Source organism: Oryctolagus cuniculus, chromosome 4 (genome assembly GCF_964237555.1).
Source record: "Oryctolagus cuniculus chromosome 4, mOryCun1.1, whole genome shotgun sequence".
NCBI classification, from domain to species: Eukaryota; Metazoa; Chordata; class Mammalia; order Lagomorpha; family Leporidae; genus Oryctolagus; species Oryctolagus cuniculus.
Window position 1 is genome coordinate 167,524,434 of NC_091435.1, and position 23,595 is coordinate 167,548,028.

The following is a 23,595-nucleotide window of genomic DNA, read 5'->3' on the forward strand; positions in this document are numbered from 1 at the left end:
TCCCAGTCCTGGAATTTCTTTTAGGTTCTTATTTTTACCTTCTCATGGATATCTGTAGCCTTCCGAACCACCTCATCCATGATCAGCCTACAGGCCTCTTCAACAAATTTTTCTCCAGCTTTTGCATCTGTTGTGGGGCCATTCAGTATGATGCCATCCACAAGGACAGCGCCCTTCTTACTTGGAGCCATCTCTTGTTGACCAATGTCTCCTGGAAGCACAGAGACAAATTATGTTTGAGATAAAATCTCATTAATTCACAGAACAAAACACAGAGATAAAAAATGGATCACTCTCCCAGCTCCACATGGCATAACTTCCTCTTAAAATCTGAAGATATCTTGGGGGCATGGAAACAAAGGCATGACACAGTGAGAGAAAATTCCAGAAAGCACGATTTATGGGTTAGGCATGTCTATCTTATTACATATGTCCCCTTGGATCAAGCTGAGTTAGCACATGGAGTGGATGGCAATTTTTTTGGTATAATTTCAGGTCTGATCAGGAGGGTTATCATTGGGTATATCAAACCTCACAGTAGAAGCTGTCATAAGTTGAACAAACAATGTCTTCTGTAGCTAGATTGTTTGCAAAACACCCATTCCCAAAGGAGTGTCAAACATTCCTAGTTATTCCCACAAAGGTACAAATAACGGCCATTATGTTCTTTCTTTAGAAACATCCCTCAACTCTCCTACAACAGGGAGCAAGGTGGAAGGAAAAGAGTTTTGCCTTTGGAGAAAAGGGGAAAGAGCCCTCCACATTTTACCTGGCACCCCATATCAAGACACTGGTTTGAGTTTCAACAGCTCCAGTTCTGATCCAGCTCACTGTTACTGTGGCTGGGAACACAGCAGAAGATCGCCCAAATACTTGGGCCCCTGTTACCCATCTAGGAGATCAGGATGGAGTCCCTGACTCCTGGCTTTGGCCTGGACCAGCCCCAGCCATTATAGCCATTTGGGGAGTGAACCAGTAGATGGAAGATTCTCTTCCTCTGAAATTCTTCCAAGTAAATGAAATACATATTTAAAAAAAATTACCTAGAATGAATACCACATCTTGGTTGTATCCTCTTGACATAAAAATTATGTTTTATTTGCTTTAATTTTCAGCATCTGGTGCATTGACTACACAAAACATTAGGTGGCAAGTCTCTGACTTCATTTCTTTCTTTTTTTTTAAGATTTATTTTTATTTATTTGCAAGAGTTACAAAGAGAGGTAGAGACAGAGGGAGAGAGGTCTTCCATTAACTGGTTCACTCCCAGATAGGTGCAACGGCCAGAGTTGAGCCGATCTGAAGCCAGGAACCAGGAGCTTCTTCCAGGTTCACCACGTGGGTGCAGGGGTCTAAAGACTTGGACCATCTTCAGCTGCTTTCCCAGGCCATAGCAGAGAGCTGTATTGGAAGAGGAACATTCAGGACTCGATGCCGGCACTGCAGGCCAGGGCTTTAACCCACTGCGCCACAGCACCGGCCCCCTGACTTCATTTCTTTGTGCAAATTCAAGTAGTGTGCCTGGGACTCAGGATGATGCTCTGTGCGCAGGAAGAGAAAACAACACTGACCGCACACAGATTGTTTTCCTCGCGGAAGCAGTACACACTTTTGGATTGGAATACCAAATTAAGTTTCATAAAGGTCTGTCCTGTGTTTGATGTATCCGAATTACGGAAGGAGCTGAGAAGGATCACCTGGTCACCTTCAAGAGAGTAAATAATGAAATCTTCAAAGGCAGAGAGCTAGCTGCTTCTGGCACACACAAATCCATTCCTCTAATGCATGTGCCCTTTTCCCTTGGGTGGGGTAGCTCCCAGTCATTTTCCCCATGAACTAGATGACAAAGTCTGCCCAGGACGAAAGCTCTATTTGCCATTCCTGCAGCATCTTGTTTAACATCGGGGAGTGTGGAGGAGCTTGGGAAGTGTAAATGTGACCCATTTTACTCACTCTTGCAAATACTTTTCTAATGCATACAAAAAGATCTCTGTAAATACAAGCCCATGTCTCTCTCACATGCATATACTGTCTGGTAATTTGTTAAAGATGAGCATATTGTCCTTTTAGTATTCATTCTGAAAGAAGAAGGGGCACCATAAACATCGCACTAATCTTTATTTGAGAGGCAGAGGGAGAAAAAGAGACAGAGAGGGCTCCCACCTGCAAGTTCACTCCCCAAAGCCCCACGACAGCCAGGTCTGGAGCCAGACGCTAGGAACTCAGTCAAGGCTCCCACGTGAGTGGCAAGAACCCAGTTACTGGAGCCATCCCCACTGCCTCCCAGCGTTAGCATAAGCAAGAAGCTGGAATCAGGGGTTAGAACTGGGAATCAAACCCAGGTGTTCCAACGTGGGATGTGGGTGCAGTCACCACGTCTCCAAAGCAAGGCTAAATGCACACCTCCTCAGTAATCTTTCTGTTAATATTTATTTATTCAAAAACACGAGAGAGATTCTTCTCTGGGCATGGTTCACCCCCCAAATGTCCCCAAGAGCAGGGTTGAGCCAAGAAGAAACGACTCCATCCGGGTCTCCCACGTGAGTGGCAGGGACTCAAGAATTTGAGCCGTGACCTGCTTCCTCCAAGGGTGCACATTAGCAGGAAGCTGGGATTAGAAGGGGAGTCAGGCACTCCAATATGGAATGCAGGTGTCTGAGTCACTAAGCCAAAACCCCTGTCCCCATCACTAATCTTACTTTATGTTTTAAGCCATTTTAAGAGCCTGCATGTAAGAGATCTTGCTTCGTCCCTGGAAGCTCCTCCCTGATCTCTCAGCCATTTCTTGCAGAGTAGGTGATGGCATAGTAGCTGGGTGGTTTGTGTAAACCTATCTTTAATGCCTTTAAACCTTTCAAACTTGCCGCTTAAGCAGAGACAGAAAGATGGAACAGAATACGTTGAGGACTGTACAACTGCCAATCAAGGACTAAAGGTTAAAAGTCAATATGGAAATCTATATCTTAGCAGAAAGGTTACTGCCTACCAAAAATAGCCCTCTACAAAAATAGTTCTGGCAAGTCAATCCAGGTAGCCAACCAGTATCCGCCGCGGCCTCTGGTCTCACTGCTTCCTCTGCCTTATCGGGGCCGCCTCCTCCGTATGAGGTGCATGCTCATTTAGTCGTGGAATTTTCCGGAACAATTTTTAGAAGTCAGCACTGCACCTCACACAGTGCCTTATATTTTAAATCCACTTTAAATGTGCTGGTGTCTATTTAAAGAAAACTCTCTAAATATATGTATTTCAAATACTTCTCACTGAGGGCTCTGACAGTATTAACATTTATTACGCCTTGGTCTCCAGCTTGGCTTCAAAGTCAAATGTTCTTGTATAATGTAATGGCTTAATAAAGCCTTCACTTCTATTATGGGAAAACACAAATAGTTCTCACAAAGGCCCAGACAGAAACGTCATAGGAAGATCCCCCAATTTGGGAAAGCGGGAATCTGCAGCCAGACCCCATCGTTAAGCTGCTCCCGGAGGGGGAAGCCAGGCAGGGCTCGCAGGATGACTTTTACTGCCATCCTTCGTTTATCTTTCGCTTGAAAGGATGAGTTTAGCATGGTTTGGGGCCAAACACTGAAGCCCTGGAATTGAGCTTTTTAGATGGAAACACTCTTCATCTGAAGGTACTTCCCCACTCAAAAAACATGCTTTTAGGTCCTAAAAATAAAACTGGAACGAGGGCAATTATTCTGGAAACCCTGGTTATGCCAGTAGGCAATGCTATTATTAAGCTCACAGGAAAAAGTTAGGTTTCTTAAAACCTCATTAGTAGGAATTCAGGCTTTTATTGTCCAGGGAATCATAGCAGCTTGGTTGCCTGCTCACAGAGTCAGTCTCTCTCTCTCTCTCTCTCTCTCTCTCTCTTTCTCCTCTCTCTCTTTCTTTCTTCCCCCAATTTCTATGCTTCTGGTACACTCACACACAATAAAATGAAAAAATGTCAAACACCCACTTGAAATCAGAATAATGGTGAAATTTAAATATTTAAATTGTCACTGTCTTCACAGCAATCAATTAAAGAAATCCTCATAATTCATATACTTACCTGGGAGAAAATGCTATAAAAATCCATGAAAAATTGGGTCTACCGTATGCCTCCTTCACTTTTCTTTTTAAAGGATTAATTATTTATTTGAAAGAGTTATAGATAGAGGGACACACACACACACACACACAGAGAGAGAAGAGAGCAAGAATGAGAGTGAGAAAGACAGGTAAATCTTCCATCTGCTAGATTACTCCCCAAATTGCCACAATGGCCAAGACTGAGCCAGGCCAAAGCCAGGAGCCAGGAGCTTCATACAGGTCTCCCACATGGGTGTCAGGGGCCCAAGCACTCTGCTGCGTTCCCAGGTGCATTAGCAGGGAGCTGGATCAGTTGTGGGGCAGCTGGGATTCAGATAAGTACTCTCTTATGGGATACTGGCATCGAAGGTAATGGCTTAACCCATATGCCACTTTTCTTAACAGACCCATTTCATTTCTATTGCCATACACAATAATGTGCCTCTGCATTTTCCCTCTGTAGGGGCCGGCACTGTGGCATGGCGGGTAAGGCCGCCGCCTGCAGTGCTAGCATCCCATATGCGCGCTGGTTTGAGTCCATTGCTTCTTAAAGGAGCCACTTCAGTGACCAACAGCTGGAATGACCACTGCGCCTCTGCAGAGGGAAACTCCAAGTACACGTTCACATCCCTTCCGCAGGCTTTCACAGCTGACAGGGAAGTCTCAGTTCTCTTCCACAGGTCTCAAATCCAAATACGTGGAGGTGTCGAACAATTCTCATCTAAATTCTTGTTTTGCTAGTTACACTGCTCCAATTTTTTCTTTCTTTTTTTAAAGATTTATTTATTTATTTATTTGAAAGTCAGAATTACAGGGTGAGAAGAGAGAGAGAGAGAGAGAGAGAGAGAGAGAACAGTTCCATTCACTGGTTTACTTAAAGAATGTCCACACCTCCCCTCCCTCTTTCTTCACTTCCTACATCCTCATTTCCTGCCTTTCAAATAAAAACAAACAAACAAATAAATTTTGCATGAATAAAGTGAGGTGTAACGGAAATCTCCCTGTGTGGCCTCACCAATTCTACATACAGCGAAGTCCTCTTTCTCACCCTCTGTTCTCTGCACCTCCATTAACAAAGAAACATCGGCACCTCAGTGAATGCCAAAGCTTGGACTATGAAACTAGGCGAATATCCTGGCCCCTATTCCAGCTCTGCCCCTTAACTTCCTTCTGATCTGCACTTCTTATCTGGCAAACGAGGGAAATAGCCAGGCTAATTGCGAGGGTCAAATGTGGGAGAGCTTGCAAGGTGCTGAGCAGAGGGCCAGCAACAGTGTAAGAACCTCAGTTAAGGTGACCATCAGTGTGCCTGCGTCTATATGAAGCCTCCTTTGGCACTCACGCTGTACTGTTGGCTCTGGCAGGGTGACAATGAACAGCCTTAGGCTTTTGTCAGGAGGTCTGCCAGAAGAGCCAGGTTTCCCATCCAAGACTCTTACATTCTGAAGAGCAAATGAGCAATAGGAAAAGGACGTCTTTGGACAAAGGACACAGAGGAGAAACAGTGGCTCTGCAGTAAGTCCAGTCATCTGGTTAGGCGGAAGAGGGACTCCCCAGAAAATTCACGTAAAGACAAAGGAGGCCTGAGCGTCTGGACCTAGCAACCCCACCAGGGCAGCCCAAGAAAGCCTGAGCCCCAGAGTCTGGGGAAACAGTATGGCATCATTAACAAATTAGTAAGAGCTTACGGTGAACCAAGCATCCAGTCTGGTGCCCCAGAATTTACTAGGGAACTTTGAAAAGTTTATAGGAAAATGGAAGCAAAAGATAAGTTCATGTGGTACAAAAGCAAAAAAAAAAAAAAAAAAAAAAAAAAAAGAAAAGAAAAGAAGCCCATGCATACTTTTTTCTTAATCCTCATTTTTCCTCAAACATTTTTGAAGATCCCCTCAGATACATGGATCTCACTGTTTGGGGCACTAAAATAAACCTATCTTTTCATTTCATTTTCCATGAACTTCCACAGTTCCCTTATAGAAGTAAACAGCAACACACAGGCTATGTTCTCAGTTTGTTAGCAGACAATATGTCAGGAATGAAGCAGAGGAGAAATGAGCTTAGACAATCAGAAGGTGCATCTTCTGTCTGGAGTTTTCTAAGGAGGTGTCTCAGTCCACAAGAGTGGATGCCTGCTACTGGCCTCCTAGATGTACCTGGTACCGGCCTCCTAGATGGTTTGCTTTCTTTACAAATTTCACATTTGTGGCCGGCGCCGTGGCTCAACAGGCTAATCCTCCACCTAGTGGCGCCGGCACCCGGGTTCTAGTCCCGGTTGGGGCGCCAGATTCTGTTCCGGTTGCCCCCCTTCCAGGCCAGCTCTCTGCTGTGGCCCGGGAGTGCAGTAGAGGATGGCCCAAGTACTTGGGCCCTGCACCCCATGGGAGACCAGGAGAAGCACCTGGCTCCTGCCTTTGGATCAGCGTGGTGCGCCAGCCGCAGCAGCCATTGGAGGGTGAACCAACGGCAAAAGGAAGACCTTTCTCTGTCTCTCTCACTGTCCACTCTGCCTGTCAAAAAAAATTTCACATTTGTGTTAAGCCAGTTTATCTGTTTAAAACCAGCCAGTGAGGGAGCAACTGTGGATAGCCTACAAGAAAGAAGACTACAGGAAAGAAACAAATATGGTGGGTAGGTCAAGCTGCAGCCTGCAATGCTTATATCCCACATAGGAGTGCAGGTTCGAGTCCTGGCAGCTCTGCTTCTGATCCAGCTCCCTGCTAATGCATCTGGGAAAGCAGTGTAAGACAGCGCAAGTGCTTGTGCCCCTGCCACCCATGTGGGAGACCCAGGTGGAGTTCCAGGCTCTTGACTTTGGCTTGGCCCTGACCCTTACAGTCATTTGGAGAGTAAGCCATTGGATGGAAGAGCTCTCTCTCTGTCTTTCCCTCTTTCTAACTCTGCCTCTCAAGTAAATAAAATAAATCCTAAAAAAGAAATAAATATTTAGAAATAACAACAATGCTAGGCGGTGTCCACAGAAACTCTGATCATTTTGTTAATCAATAAGTAGAGTGACAAAGTGTGTGAATCCACTCTGTGATTCAGCAGAGCCAGAGAGCCTGCCTAAGGACTGGATGATTTCTACAGGGCAACTGCAATGGGAAGCCAAAGGAATGAAGGTCGGCCGGCGCTGCGGCTCACTAGGTTAATCCTCCGCCTGAGGCACAGGTACTCCGGGTTCTAGTCCCGGTCGGGGTGCCGGATTCTGTCCCGGTTGCCCCCCTTCCAGGCCAGCTCTCTGCTGTGTCCCAGGAGTGCAGTGGAGAATGGTCCAAGTACTTGGGCCCTGCACCCCATGGGAGACCAGGAGAAGCACCTGGCTCCTGGCTTCGGATCAGCGCAGTGCGCCGGCCGCGGCGGCCATTGGAGGGTGAACCAACAGCAAAAGGAAGACCTTTCTCTCTGTCTCTCTCTCTCTCACTGTCCACTCTGCCTATCAAAAAAAAAAAAAAAAAAGGAATTAAGGTCAAGATTACGCTTACAATGTTCTTCAGCTGCAGATGGGTGTCCAATGGAAAGAGAGAAAAAGACAATGTCAACCATCACTTGAGTGTCATTTTGGGAATAAATTTACCTTAATGGGAATCCACAGCTTCTTCTATTTATACTTTCAGAAAATACTCATCCAACATTTATTGAATTCCTACTCTGTACAAGACATTGGAGCAAGCACCATGAGTGACTCAAAAACCAACACAGGTGGTGACCTCAAAATTCAGTAACAAAAAATGGATAAACCATGGGTACTTGGAATCGCATCCACCAGGTACAAAGTATGACACTTGAGGCCGAACAACTCGCACAGCGAAATTCCAAAGAAGGATCTGCTTCTGAATGTCAGAGACAGAAAGTCTTTCTGGATGATGTGGCATTTGAGATGGACCTTTATTCAGCCACTTAGCAAGTATTTAGTGCCTGTTACGTGCAAAACACCAAACGAAGCATTAGAGTTTCAGCAATGAACAAGACAAAGTTGCATCTGGTGGGAGTGGATGGGAGACATGGGTCTTCCATAGGCAAGCAATAAGTAAAATAATTGCAGACCCTGCTAAATACTCTGTAGAAAACTACTGACTTGCTAGAGCAAGATCAATGAGCTGCTTTAGCCATGGTCAGTAGAAAGGATTTCTAAGTTAAAACATGGAAGCTCAGAGGAGCTAGGCATGAAAAGACACAGAAAGAGAATGGTGCAGCAAGCGTGAAGAGAAAATACCAACAGTAGATAGACTGGATCCTTTAAGAAACAGAAAGAGGCCAACGTGGCCCAAACATGAGGGCAAGGGAAAGAAAGGAATAAAATGAGCTTTGGAGAGATATCCCGAGAGCAGAGAAGATGAGATGGGAATTGTGTTCCCTGACAGCCACAGGAAGCCACCGTGGCTGTATACAGAGGAGTCACATGATCTGTCTTATACTGATAAGATTGTCCTGCAGCCCTGTGCTGTTCATGTATTGCTCATGCATTCCCTGCACGCCAGGATGAACTGGACCAGACATGACCATTGTTTGGGAGGCTTCTGTAGACGTTCAGGGTACAGAAAATGGTGACGTTGATCTGAAGGGAGTAGTGGAGATTGGGGCAGAGGAGTACAATTTGGGAGGCATTCGGGTGTAAAGCAAAGGAATCTAAGAGAACTCTTAGGTTTGGGTCTGAACAACCAGGTGGATGGTGGACCGCAAAGCCCTATACCAGCGTGAGGAAGGCTGAAGAAGAGCAGTGAGGCAAGCCGTGGGTCTGGGGCACAGGAAGAGCAAGAGTTCTGACAGTGTCACACAAACTGGTTCTGATGGGATAAAAACAAAGCAAGGGCATTGATGATAACAAAATCACAGGGAATAGGCAGAAAAGCATGTGGGGGGGGGTGTGGGGGTGTGTGTGTGTGTGTGCGCATCCTCGCATGCATGTGCATGCGTCCAGGAAACCACAGGAGCTTCTGTCTGCCCAAGGAGCTGTTAAGAAGGAGGCACAGAGACCCATCTTATACAGGAACTGAGGAGTTTAGATGTTATTGAGTAGGAAGCCACTGAGAACTTCTGATAGGACAAGCAGAGAGCTTTAGGAAGATGTGGTGGCTACTGGTGTGGAGCTCAGAGAGGAAACTCAAGAATGGGAGGTGGGGAGATGTGAAACAAGAATCCAGGTCAGGGAAGGAGGATATGAACTCGGTAGCAGACAGGTGTGTGCTTAATTCCCACTCGGCGTGATAATGCTACTGCACTGCATGCCAGGAATCCCCTGTCTTTGTACTGAATCCTACAGCCGGGCATGGATAGGATAGTTTGACTGTACCCTATGAAGTCCATGTTCTAAAACCATCTTTGGATGCAGAGGTCGCAGAACAAGACAGGAAAAATGCCATGGATTGCCCCAGCTCCCCTCCCGCAGAGCACAGATGGACACACAGCATTTCGGGAGCTGACATGTTCTCATCACCTAGGATTTTATTTCACGAGATGCTGTCAGGTTAGTATCTGGCATACTGGTCAGAGGATTCAGGTTCTACTGAAACAGCCAGGCATCCCCTTTAACAGAACAGCCAAGACCATAAACACCACCCGGCTTCCGAAAAGACAAGCCCCGCGGAAGGCAGCCTGTGACCCAGCCACAGAAATAGCAGGGAGTGCCCTGCCACCGGCGACAGACACGTGCTGTATCATAAATCCTGCTTCCTTATTTTTCATTCCAAAAATGTCTTCCTTTCAACGGACACTGAGACAGGAATTAAGCAGCTTTCTGATCATTTCGGGCGAGTAGGTTTTCCAGTGTCGTCTACTCATGTGGCTCAACTTAAACATGATTTAACCAGCTCCCTGAGTGTGTACTGCTCTCGTACGTCTTAGCGTAGGTGGCTTTCAAACCACCCTCATCCACCATCCAGTGTCTGAATCTGAGGGTCCAATGTCACCTTCAAAGGATCTGAATGCAGTTGGGTTCCATGAGAACTCCCGACGGGTGAACCTCACTGCCTGCCTTCAGACTTAGGCTGGATAACATTGCTGTGGATGACACACTTGAACTTGCTCAGTATTAGCAACTGCATGGGGCTGCGGTCTGTGCTGCAGGTGCTGTGCCCCCTACACCCTCCCTCTCCTCTTCAACAGCCGGGGCACCCGAGCAGTCACAGTTCCTGCTGGCCTCTCTGCCCCTGCCACGTTGGCTGTTTGTCCACCTCTTCCTCCTTGTTCTTTTTTTTTTTTTCTTTTGACAGGCAGAGTGGACAGTGAGAGAGAGAGACGAGAGACAGAGAGAAAGGTCTTCCTTTCCCGTTGGTTCACCCTCCAATGGCCGCCGCGGCTGGCCTGCTGCGGCCAGTGCACCACGCTGATCCGAAGCCAGGAGCCAGGTGCTTCTCCTGGTCTCCCATGGGGTGCAGGGCCCAAGCACTTGGGCCATCCTCCACTGCACTCCCTGGCCACAGCAGAGAGCTGGCCTGGAAGAGGGGCAACCGGGACAGAATCTGGCGCCCTGACCGGGACTAGAACCTGGTGTGCTGGCGCCACAAGGTGGAGGATTAGCCTAGTGAGCCGTGGCGCCGGCCTCCTCGTTGTTCTTGTCACCATGTGTTTGTGAATCACCAGATTTGACTCACTGCCTTCTCAGTGCCCCTGTGTTTGCTGAGATTTAAGACCGAATCGGGGTAATGCCCATTCTTAGTGTGTTTAGTTGGGAGGACGTTTGGCCCAAGGAGCATCCCAGTGGGAGCCATCCTAACTCCAGAACACAGTCTTGGTGAGACTGCCAGTTAAGCGAAGATCCCTTGTGTGGGCTTCTCCAAGGATTCCGGATCCTCAGAGTTGCTCTGTGCTTGTCTTTTTCAGACCTAATTTTTCCCTCTTTCCAGTTCCGTGAGCTTTCCAAGATCCTCCCAGTAAACTCTCCCTTTTAGTGACAGGAATCCTCTGTGCTCTGTGAAACCAGAGAACCACAACTAACATACTAACATGGTGGGCAACCCGGACTTTGTGCCCACGTCCAAATAAGGAAAGTTAAAGCTAAGCAGACACACTTATTAAACAGACTCTCTGGGCCTTCAGATTTTCTCATCTATTTTTATTGTTTTCCAAATCTTGGAGGTCACTCAATTACTGTCAGAAAATAAATATGTGACTTTTTTTTTTAAAACATTTCACCTATGTACAATTCTGGATGCTTGAGGTCAAGGCATATAAAACTGTGCTAGCACAATGAGTCTAGGACAATCAAAAATAAACACAGTGCAACCACCTGGGTGATTTTATCTTTTCTAGTAGCTTTCCTGGTTTTAGTGTGGCATCAAAGAAACAAAAAAAAAGTAACTGTGCTTATAAAATGATAATGAAGGTTAACATTTAATGAAAACTTACAAGAACAAGGTATGAACAAGCTGAGCACATTTTCTAAGATGTTTTATTTATTTGAAAGGCAGAGTGACAGACAAGGGGAAACAGAGAGAAAAAGATTTGCTAGTGCACTCCCCAAATGGCCACAAAAGCTTGAGCTGGGCCAGGCCCAAGACAAGAGCCTAGAACTCCATCCAGGGCTCCCATCTGGCAGACAGGGGCCCAGAGCATCTGGGCCATCTTCTGCTGCCTCCTAGGCCCATTAGGGGGGAGCTGGATAGGAAGCAAGAAGCCGACATGTGAACTGGTGCTCTGATCTGGGATGCCAGTGTCGCAGGTGGTGGCTTATCCCATTGTGCCCTAAGCCCTGTCCTGAGCTGAGCATTTGATGTGGCATTCATTTAACCTTATAACCATCATATAATAAAAGCTTCTTGATTAACTCTATTTTACAGACAGGAAAACTGAGACCAGAGAGATGAAGAGAACTGCCCAAATCATGCAGCTAGTAGAGGCAGAATTCAAAGCCAGGCAATCTAAGGCCAGACATCATGCTAATAATTACACATCCTATTTTTTTTTTCCAAAACAGGCAAGCAAGACCATATTACTTCCTGTGTCTCATCAACCACACTAAACTATTTGGACACAATTTTGTACTCCTAAAGCAATAAGTAATTATCTTGGAAGTATGTATTAAATTGCAATGTGCAGCAATTTAATATCTAGTTTTAAAACCAATTTGCTCAAGTGTTGACTTCAGGATTTTAAATGTATTCCATTTAACCAGCAATTTAAATGAAAATTTAAATAAATGCTATAAATGGATGCTTCATTTGCATGATCTGTTGATTAACTTTGATAAGGGGCTCCTCCATGCCCATGGTTCTGCCTCCTGCCTATGGCTTCAGTGAAGCATCTTCTGGGGAGGGCAGGGCAAGTGCTCTCGGGCTTGTGCACCTCCCACTCACTGAGACATTCATATGTGGCACCCTCGGATGCAGAAAACTACTGGCTGAAGTTCCTTGATGGAGTTACAACAAAGGGTTGGGAAAAAAATCTACCAAGAAGGTGCAGGGAATGGCAAGGAGACCTCTCCAAGGACATATTTTCTTTTTTAAAGATTTATTTATTTATTTGAAAGACAGGGTTACAAAGAGAGAGAGAGAGAGAGAGAGAGAGAGAGAGGTCTTCCATCTGCTGGTTCACTCCACAAAAGGCTACAAAAGCCGGAGCTGGGCCAACCCAAAGGCAGGAGCCAGGAGCTTCCTCTGGGTCTCTCACATGGGTGCAGGGGCCCAAACATTTGAGCCATCCTCTGCTGCTTTCCTTGGCACATTAGCAGGGAGCTGGATGAGAAGTGTAGCAGCTGGGACTCAAACTGGTGCCCATATGGGATGCGGAACTACAGGGGTGGCTTTACCAGCTACGCCACAGTGCAGGCCTAAGGACATCTTTAAATAAGAACAGAGGGTACTAACTGCCTTCTAAGGAGAGAGGACTCTCATTGCGGAGTAGGGTATGCAAATCCGGGTCAGAGCAGAATTGCTCAAGGAAGTAGAAAAGGCTGTGAGGCGGCCACCAGAATCCTCCTTCTCCTCCTTTCTGTGACATGAATCAGTGTCTCCTCTATATAAAACTGGAGCAAATGTTCTAAAAAATGGTAACCACCTGGGAGCCACTGCAGTGATGCAAGCTGTGAAGTGACAAAGCAGGTGCTCCGGGAGACACCCACATACCTCAGCGTTCCTCTGCCATAGAGAAATGTGGTATTCACGGAACACCACCCAGCAGGTCATCAACACCCTGGTGTGGGCTCCTCCTCAGCTGAGCCCCACTGAGATATGGGTTTGGATCCATTCAGAACATGTCAAAGGTATTTCAAGGCCAGTTGTCTGTAAACTCATGGGAATGTAGATCTTTACAAGTATCCACAGATCAGTTAGCAAATCTGTTCATTGTGAATTTGAGAGAACTGAGGTTCAATAGCACACAGATGGTTTGTTGTCCACGTGACCGCTTCTACAGGTCTACCAGATACCCTAAGGGCTGTCCACACTCCATCTCCCATAAGACTCCAGGGCCTGTTTCCCAGAAGTGTAGCATCATCAGGCATTTGGCAAGTCCCTTAGAAACCGCAGAACATTTATCCAACCCAACTCTGTGCAGATTCAAACAACCAACACTCACTCTGCTTCAGTTAAGCAGAAAAACAACTTACTGGGAAAGTAGATTAGCTGCACAAATAAATGAGCCTCAACCTTAAAAGCTTTGTGCTACAGCACTGTGTTCTTTTGTGGGATTCTGTGGCCTGGCTGTGTCATTCTGCTGGACTTGCCCAGGCTCTGTCACACGACTGCATCCAAATTGTGCACTTGCCTGGAGCTGAGCTCCGCTGAGATGATGGAGCCCATTGGGCCTCTCCATGCAGGCTTCCAGCCTCCAAGACACCAGACTGGGATTCCTCACAAAGTGATGGCAGGGGCTGGCGCTGTGGTTCACTTGGCTAATCCTCTGCCTGCGGTGCCAGCACCCCAGGTTCTAGTCCCGGTCGGGGCGCCGGATTCTGTCCCGGTTGCCCCTCTTCCAGGCCAGCTCTCTGCTGTGGCCCAGGAGTGCAGTGGAGGATGGCCCAGGTGCTTGGGCCCTGCACCTGCATGGGAGACCAGGAGAAGCACCTGGCTCCTGGCTTCGGATCAGCATGCAGCACTGGCAGTGGCGGCCATTAGGAGAGTGAACCAACGGAAGGAAGACCTTTCTCTCTGTCCCTCTCACTGTCTATAACTCTCTGTCTCTCTCTCTCACTAACTCTGCCTGTCAAAAAATTAAAAAAAAATACACAAAGTGATGGCAGGTTCATGGACAGTGACGGTAAAAGCCACAGAGCCTCTTGCGGCCTCAGATTAGATGTCACACATCACCATTTCTGCCGCATTCCACTGGGCAAAGCACAGCTTGAGGACAGCTAGACTCAGGGACATAGAAAAGAAAAAGCTCACCCCATGATGCCACATTACTGATCCTCAGAGATGTCAGCTACACAGAGCAAATGGCTTTCTTTCTCTAGCCCCTTTCACAAATACACAGTGGAAGGAATTCGGAGCCATTTTTGCAATATTTAGCAGTTCAGCTTCTGATCACAAATGACTCGTGTTCTTTTCATCCACAAACTATGCTCATGTACACCCCAATATCCTAGCCTATTAAAGAATAAGGCTTGAAGTCTCAGATCTCAATATCTGTATCAGGTTTACAAGCAAACGAGGTTGAGCAGTTGCAACTGTTCTTGGTCCAGGGTCCAGTAAATTAAAACTCAAGATACCAGGCAGCACACATCACATATGACAGTGTCACAGGGCAGGATCAGTGTCCCAGATGCTCCCAGGAAAGAACAGGCAGCACAGGCAGTCCCTGGCCCAAACCAGTTCTGAAATCCAGCTGGGCATCTATGAAAATGGTCAGATTCTGCCCTGTGGTCAGATTCCTAATCCATGGTTCCCTGAGGCTCTTACATCTGTGCTACAAGTGGAGGAGCAGGAGCCCAGCCTCTCCGTCAATGTCTGAGGTCAAGTGCAGTGATGGGTAGATGGAGACGGGCCAGCACCTTGCAGCCTCCCTCACACTCTTGCTCTGTCATCTCCACGCGTGGTTGTTGGTCCTCAGAGTTGTCAGCTACACAGAGGAAACAGCTCTCTCTCTCCAGCCCATCTCACAGTCTCACTTTGGGAAGCGGACACGCTTGGATTCCCACATTCCCCTACAAGCACCACGGTGGCCACTCCTGCCACTTCTTCCTTGGCTCCGCCTACAATTGTGGAAGGCCTGATTCCTGTAATAAACTCCTCACCCTGAAACACTCCTTACAAATAATGTTGCTGTATGTGCTCTTCACAACAGCTGTGTAAGTGACCTACCATCAACTGCATTTCACATACGAGGATACAGAAACTCAGAGAAGTTAGGTAACCTGCCCAAGGCTGCACAGCTGAAAGGTGTCAGAGCTCCAATGTGAACTTAGGTCTATCTGATTCTCAAGCCTATACTGTGATCTCTGCTCTCCAGTTATGTAATGCAAAGCAACTGGAAGTGTGATGCCCTGGCAAACTGGTTTCCAAGGGAGAGATTCCTCATTGGCAGCATTTCCTATTTCTATGGTGCAAAGACTCCCATCATGGCTAATTTCATGGTACCAACCATTTTTAAACTGAATTACAGCATTTCTGAATATGGAACACTCATGAGCTGGTATGAGACAATTCAAGCACACTTCTGGGTAAAGAATCTAGGAAAACGAAAATTCATCTGTAAGAAAAGGTATAGTGGGTAACAAAAAGTGGGATAAGGTGGTTCTTCAGGTACTATGGCCACGTGTAGTCTACTTTCTGAGTGCTAGCATCTTCAGTCTTGCTGGGGCCTTTTGATAGTGGCCATTATTTGTCTACCCACTTACATGGCAATCCTTCATATGGGATAACTCTGAGGTATGTATTCCTCACTAGCACCCAGAGACACCAGTGGGATGAAGGTTCCACTGTCCACAGAGACACCTTAATTTACAGTGCATTTGCTATTGGCCTCCCCGGGGTCACTTTACAAAGTAACTTCTTTTTTTTTTATTTTTTTTATTTTTTTTTTATTTTTTTGACAGGCAGAGTGGACAGTGAGAGAGAGAGACAGAGAGAAAGGTCTTCCTTTGCCATTGGCTCACCCTCCAATGGCCGCCGCGGCTGGCGCGCTGTGGCGGGCACACCGCGCTGATCCGAAGGCAGGAGCCAGGAGCCAGGTGCTTTTCCTGGTCTCCCATGGGGTGCAGGGCCCAAGCACCTGGGCCATCCTCCACTGCACTCCCGGGCCACAGCAGAGAGCTGGCCTGGAAGAGGGGCAACCGGGACAGAATCCGGCGCCCCGACCGGGACTAGAACCCGGTGTGCCAGCGCCGCAAGGCGGAGGATTAGCCTAGTGAGCCACAGCGCCGGCCCCAAAGTAACTTCTTACTCTCTACTCCTTGATCAGAATCTGCTTCTGGAAAACACAAATGCAACAAACAGCCACCATTTTTTGCATGCCAACGGACCACACAGACACTATTAGGGGCACTGATGAGACAAGTATCATATCCAATTCTGCAAGTTTGGAAAAGAGAATCGGAGAAGTTACCTAACTCTGTGGAAATCGCAGAACTGGTACAGTAAATAGCAGAACTAGTATTCAAACTTTGATTGACTGCAACTTCTCTGTTCTTTCCACTGCACTACAGCATCTCTCGCAGGGGAGATTAGACTAACACACATGAAACAATAAAAGAACAATTAACTGCTAAACTGACAAATTGTATCGAACACTTCTGGGCAAAGCTGTCATCTTACTTACTTCCAACAATTACTTTCAAAAATTCTCTTTTGTTGTGCCATCAACTTGAAAAATAAGGCCACTGACTAATATTAGGAAATTCAATTTTTCATGGATTTTCTTTCTCCTATATCACTTTTTCATAGAAATTAGGTACTGAAATAAAATTGAGTTGATGGTATAGCAAAAGATACCATGACGAAAATGCATATGAAGAAAATATATTTCTTGGGTTATAGTTTTGGCCCACAAACTATCTGAAAGAACAGATATGTCATAAAATACCAACTAAGTCCTATTGATTTTTTGAGTCAATACTAAGTGTTGAAAGATCAAACGACATAGCATCCAGAGTGCTGATTTGGGAATAATCGTATTAAAAAAATCTCAAACAAAGGGAGGACTTTGCCGTATATTTAATGGGCAAAAATTGGAGTGTGAAAATTTGGGATTTAGCAGGCACCGTGGCTCACTAGTCTAATCCTCCACCTTGTGGCGCCAGCACACCGGGTTCTAATCCCGGTCGGGGCACCGGATTCTGTCCCGGTTGCTCCTCTTCGGATCAGCGCGGTGCGCCGGCCCCAGCGCACCAGCCGTGGCGGCCATTGGAGGGTGAACCAATGGCAAAAGGAAGACCTTTCTCTCTGTCTCTCTCTCTCACTGTCCACTCTGCCTGTCAAAAAAAAAAAAAAAATGGGATTTTTCAATGCTTGTGGCTATACCACAAAAATACATTTTTAACACTTAGCAGTGGCTTTCTAAGATCTAGTGTTTCAGTTATTTGCTCTGCAATAGGCAACAGTAATAAGCTCCTGAATGCTTGGATTCTTAACACTATACCAAGCAATCTCAGATGCTGGTATAGAAAGGCATAAATCCCAACTCTGATTTGGTCACTATTTTCAGGGTTGGCTTCTGACTTCTAATTACTTGCCCTAGCACTGTGATGAAAGAAACATTCCGGCATTTGGGATAGGGGAGTCTCAGCCCTGAATCTGGCTCTAAGTAGCTCTAAGTACTCTGTGAGTACCTTCTCTCGCTGGTTAAATGAGGCCCTCGGTTCAATGATGTGCTGTGAGACACCTTGCCACCCCTAACAATGATTCTATGGTGAGAGATCATTTTTCAACTAAAATCCTATTCTTGTAATTAGCATAGACCACATCCCAGCTCTTCTAAAAGTGGGCCTCATGGGTGCTGCACAGACCTATGCTTTTTTTTTTTTAAGATTTATTTTATTTAGTTGAAAGACAGAGTTACAGAGAGAGGTAGAGACAGAGAGAGGTCTTCCATTTGCTGGTTCACTCCCCAGATGGCTGTAACAGCTAGAGCTGTGCCTATCTGAAGCCAGGAGCCAGGAGCTTCCTCGAGGTCTCCCACATGGGTGCAGAGGCCCAAGGACTTTGGCCATCTTCTACTGCTATCCCAGGCCACAGCAGAGAGCTGGATTGGAAGTGGAGCAGCTGGGACTAGAACCGGCACCCATATGGGATGCTGGCGCTTCAGGCCAGGGCTTTAACCTGCTGCGCCACAGCGCCTGCCCCAGACCTGTGCTTTTCTAAAGTGTTTGGGATCTTCATGGAGGTGGCTTTGGGGAGGTAGTGATGACGAAGATGACAGGTGGGCTTTGAGCCCCTGAAGTCTTCTTAAGGCAAAGAAATGCTGCTTCCTCTCTAACATGTCTGTATCACTTGGCTTAAACAACGAGTTTGTAGGTAAGAGTAAATACATGCACACTTTGGCTGAAAATTACAATAGGACACCCACTTATTTTCCCTCTCTAAAAAATGGAGAACTTGGGAGTGGGTGTTCTGTTTAGCAGTCTAGATGCCTGTGTCCCACACTGGAGTGCCTGGGCTTCATTTCAGACTGTGGTCCTGGATTCCAGTGATGGTGCAAGTAACTGGGTCCCTGCCATCCCGGTGGGAGACCTGGATTGCATTCCCAGCTCCTAGCCGCAGACCCCAGCCCAGCCCCAGCCATGGCAGGCATTTGAGGAGTCAACCAACAGGTGGGAGTTTGCTCACTGCCTCTCTCTCTCTCTCTCTCTCTCTCTCTTCCTCTCTCTCTCTCTGCCTCTCGTTTACCTCATCAACATCACTGAGTCCCCGCATTGCACATATTTACCTTGTACAACTGCATTTCCCAAAGACAGTGGCAGTGGCAATGGCACTGAAGCAATCAACTGCATTTGTCTTAAGTTTATTTGTGTTGTCCTCGCCCTTATGACACTCAGGTATATAGAGAAAATATAGCATCTTTATTTTGACCTCATATTAATATTCTCTCTCTCATGAACCCCCATTGCTGGAAAGAGGTAATAAAATTCACTTTATCCACTGGTTGAAACTTGATCAAGGGATCTATGTTGTGGTGCAGTGGGTTACACAGCTACTTGTGATGCCAGCTTCCCATATTAGAGCGTCAGTTCAAGTCCCGGCTGCTCCACTTGTGAGCCAGCTTCCTGCTAAGGCACCTGGGAAAGCAGCAGAGAATGGCCCAAGTGTTTGGAACCCTGCTACCCATGTAGAAGACCAGAATGGAGTTCCTGGCTCTTGGCTCAGAACTGGCTTCTGATCACTTGAGAAATGAACTAGCAGATGGATAATCTGTGTGTGTGTGTGTGTGAGAGAGAGAGAGAGAGAGAGAGAGAGAGAGAGAAAGAGAGAGAGTTTCTGCCTTTCAGATAAATAAATAAATATTTAAAAAAACACTTGATCTGATGTAATAAAGTGTACAGTCCTTTTTGGTTATTCTGTTTTTCTGTGTTAAATTGTTTGATATCTTAGATTTCCACACTTCTGTCTTCTAACACTCTTCTTAACGGCTTCTAGCTAGAAGGGGAGAAAGCCATGTCTCACTCGATTGGAAGGTGGAAAGAGAGTTGGAGTCCTTAGGGCGCTGCAGTGTGCACAGGAATGTGTCCCTGGCCCCTCTCGCCTGGCAACACCTGCACTCCATTCCCACCTGCCACTTGTGGCTGAGCCAGGCTCTCTTCTCTCCTCTCTCATTGTGCGCTGACTGGAAGCACTCTGACTGCCATCCTCTGAGAGTGCTCCCCAGTCAGTGGGGTTGGTCCCATGGCTTCTGACCCATGGAGGATGGAGGGCCTCGATTCACCCACCTTCCTCTAGGACAGGAGGGTCTTTGTGAGTCGCCCCTATGCCTCAGAGAGCTCAGGCTGGGCTCTGCCTCTCCATCCAGTGTCACCAAGGCTGCATAGGACCCTCCGCCAAGAGCAGTCAGTAAAGATGCCCGCTGCTGCTCTCCAGGTGGTCATACATTGCCAGAGACACCGCCACTGCTGTCCCCAGCCTGCTTTGACGGGAAATCGAGACTGTACACAGCAGCACTTGCCTCTCTTGCCCCAATCTCTTTCTCACCTCACTACGGCCTCCTGCGAAAAGTGAAGATTTTGAATGGCTTCTGCCAAATGGAGTGTTCCTTTTTCTCAACCTTAGCCTCATGGATAAGCTTTTTTTTTTTTTTTTTTTTTTTTGACAGGCAGAGGACAGTGAGAGAGAGAGAGAGACAGAGAGAAAGGTCTTCCTTTGCCATTGGTTCACCCTCCAATGGCCGCCATGGCTGGCACACTGCGGCTGGCGCACCTCACTGATCCGAAGGCAGGAGCCAGGTACTTCTCCTGGTCTCCCATGGGGTGCAGGGCCCAAGCACTTGGGCCATCCTCCACTGCACTCCCTGGCCACAGCAGAGAGCTGGCCTCGAAGAGGGGCAACTGGGACAGAATCCGGTGCCCCGACCGGGACTAGAACCCGGTGTTTCGGCGCCGCTAGGTGGAGGATTAGCCTATTGAGCCACGGCGCTGGCCATGGATAACATTTTTATTTTTTTTTAAGATTTACTTATTTGTTTGAAAGGCAGAGTTACAGAGAGGCAGAGGCAGAGAGTGAAAGAGAGAGAAAGAGAAAGAGAGAGAGAGAGAGAGAGAGAGAGAGAGAATCTTCTATCTGCTGGTTCACTCCCCAGAAGGCCACAATGACCAGAACTGTGCCGATCCGAAGCCAGGAGCCAGGAGCTTCTTCCAGGTTTCCCACATGGGTGTAGGGGTCCAAGGACTTGGGCCATCTTCTACTGCTTTCCCAGGCCACAGCAGAGAGCTGGATCAGAAGTGGAGTAGCCAGGACTCAAACCAGCGCCCAGATGGGATGTGAATACTGCAGGTGGTGGCTTTACCCACCACGCCACAGCGCTGGTCCCATGGATAACTTTAAAATGCAGTGTCGTCCCTACACCATGGGAAAAACCCACAATTTTGTCTTTCAGATGTAGTAGGTCACGTTAAAGGGGAAATGACCAAATTGAGAAGCCCTAACTCAAGGCAAAAGTCTGGCTGTTAAAACTATTGCTTTGTTTGAAACTCCCATTTTGACTTCAGGGATCTAAATATTAACTGTCTTTCTCTTTGTGTTCTCCCTACAAAGATTATAATCTCGCCCAAACAGACAGCAGCTTGCAGAGAGTATTCAGAAAAGCAGCAAAAGAAAAGCACAATAATTTAAAAAATATATTTCATGTGCATGGAAATATTCTAAAATTGGATTGTGGTGAGGGTTAAATCACTCAGTAAATTTACTAAAAATTGAATTTTACACTCAAACTGGTGAATTTTATGGAATATAAATTATACCCGAAGAAAGCTCTTAGAAAATCATGTGCAGTGTAAAAAGAATGAAATATGGTCGGTCACCCTGCTGTCAGCTGGACTTCGAACTTGCTTAGTGTTTCTGCTTATGGGAACAGTGGAAAGAAAGACAATAGATAGGAGGTACAGGCCAATCAATCACATTCCCAGTGTAACTCGGTGAGTAGAAAGCTATGATTTCCTTCCAAACCAGGACTTATCTGCCAACTCAAGTTTACATGCATGGCTCCTAAGCAATGAAATATTGTCAGTTTCTTCAAATCATGACACAAGCTTTAATTATGCATGCATACATTTACATGAAATATTTGTATTTATATACACGTTGACTGGAAGCTCTTTTCTAGCAAAATCAAATAACTAGAACATGCACAAGAATACAGAAGAATGCAAAAAAAAATTAGAACAATGCCAAGGTAGCACCTACTTCTAAACTCTTCTTATAATAGACCTCAAGTCCCATTTGGAGGGAATCTGTCTTACACTGTGCACAATTCCAAGCAAACATCTGTACGTTTGAACACCAGAAGATGAGACAAGGACCACCCTTGTACAGGCAATAATTTGGAGGAGGGGCAGGAAGTGGTGACTCAGGATGCTACCGAGACTTAGGAGAAGAAAGAAAATATGGCTGACATTCAGAGGAGACTGACAAGAAAGTAACTTCAGGAAAGAGGACACAAAAATGTAGGAACAGCCAACAGAGATCACTCAGTGCAGGGACACACAGCTGGGTATATCTCAGTTCTTCAGAAGTATCACAATATGATCAATACAATGGCAATACCAAGATCCTACACACACACACACGTACACGTGCAAACACACACGCACACACACGTGCACATATGCACACACACGCACACATACATACACACACATACTAAACTTGTTATGAGCAATAAGTTTCTAAATGATTTTTATAAACGTCACTATCCTTAAAGTGTTTTTGTCTGTGTTTTTAAATTGAGTATTATTTATTTATTGTAGTAAAAATGTATAACATAACATTTGCTGTCTTAAGCATTTTTACATGCACAGTGGAGCTGTGTCAGATATATTCAATTTGTAGTGAAAAAGATCCCCAGAACTTTTCATCATGCTAAACCAAAACTCTATATCCATTAAAAAATGCCCTTTGCCTCCTATCCCTAGTTCCTGGGAACCACCACCCTATGTTCTGTTCCAATAAGCCTATAACAAAATGGCAACCATGAAGGGACTAGATACCTGTTTAAAAAATGGCAGCAAGGTAAGGGGCTTTCAAAGGATTTCTTTTTTTTTTCTTTTTTTTTTTTTTTTTTTTGACAGGCAGAATGGACAGTGAGAGAGAGAGACAGAGAGAAAGGTCTTCCTTTTGCCATTGGTTCACCCTCCAATGGCTGCTGCGGCCAGCACGCTGCGGCCAGCGCACCGCACTGATCCGAAGGCAGGAGCCAGGTGCTTCTCCTGGTCTCCCATGGGGTGCAGGGTCCAAGCACTTGGACCATCCTCCACTGCACTCCTGGGCCACAGCAGAGAGCTGGCCTGGAAGAGGGACAACCAGGACAGAATCCGGCGCCCTGACCGGGACTAGAACCCGGTGTGCCAGCGCCGCAAGGCGGAGGATTAGCCTAGTGAGCCACGGCGCCGGCCACAACCAGGCCTTTTAATCCATTTTTGACTTAATTTCTGTACATGGGGTAAGATAAGGGTCCAACTTAGTTCCTCTCCATGTGCATACCCAATGTTTGCAACACCATTTGTTGAAGGAACACCCCTTTCCCTACTGACTTTGTCATGCTTCTCAAAGGCCACTTGACCATGCATGTCAGGGTTTATGTGGGCTCTTTATTCTCTTCCATTGGGCTACATGTCTGTCTTTATACTAGCACCACACTGTTTTCATTACTATAACTTTGTAGTATGTTTTGAAATCAGGAGCTGTGAGTGCTCAAACTTCAACTTTGTTTTCAAAATTGGTTTAACTATTCAGGGTCCCTTGAATTCCATGATTTGGGGGGATGAAAATTCCTATATATGCAAAAAACTGCATTGAAATTTTAATAGGGATTGTGTCAAATCTTAGGACTTTATCAAGTTGATACTTTAGGACGTATCAACAACTTAACAATATTTTCTTTCAATATGTGAGCAGATGATATCTTTCCAATTATATGTGTCTTTAATTTCTTTTAGCAGATTTTGTA

General features: G+C 46.2%; 1 protein-coding gene across 2 annotated transcripts in view; it reads right to left on the reverse strand.

The window, feature by feature from the left end:
• Positions 1-23,595, reverse strand: part of GADL1 (glutamate decarboxylase like 1) — a 199,150-nt gene that overhangs the window by 161,553 nt on the left and 14,002 nt on the right. For both annotated transcript variants that reach the window (XM_070072897.1, XM_070072898.1), the window contains exon 2: positions 39-211. In XM_070072897.1, the coding sequence (XP_069928998.1) occupies positions 39-211 (173 nt within the window). The remainder of the gene's footprint in view (positions 1-38; positions 212-23,595) is intronic.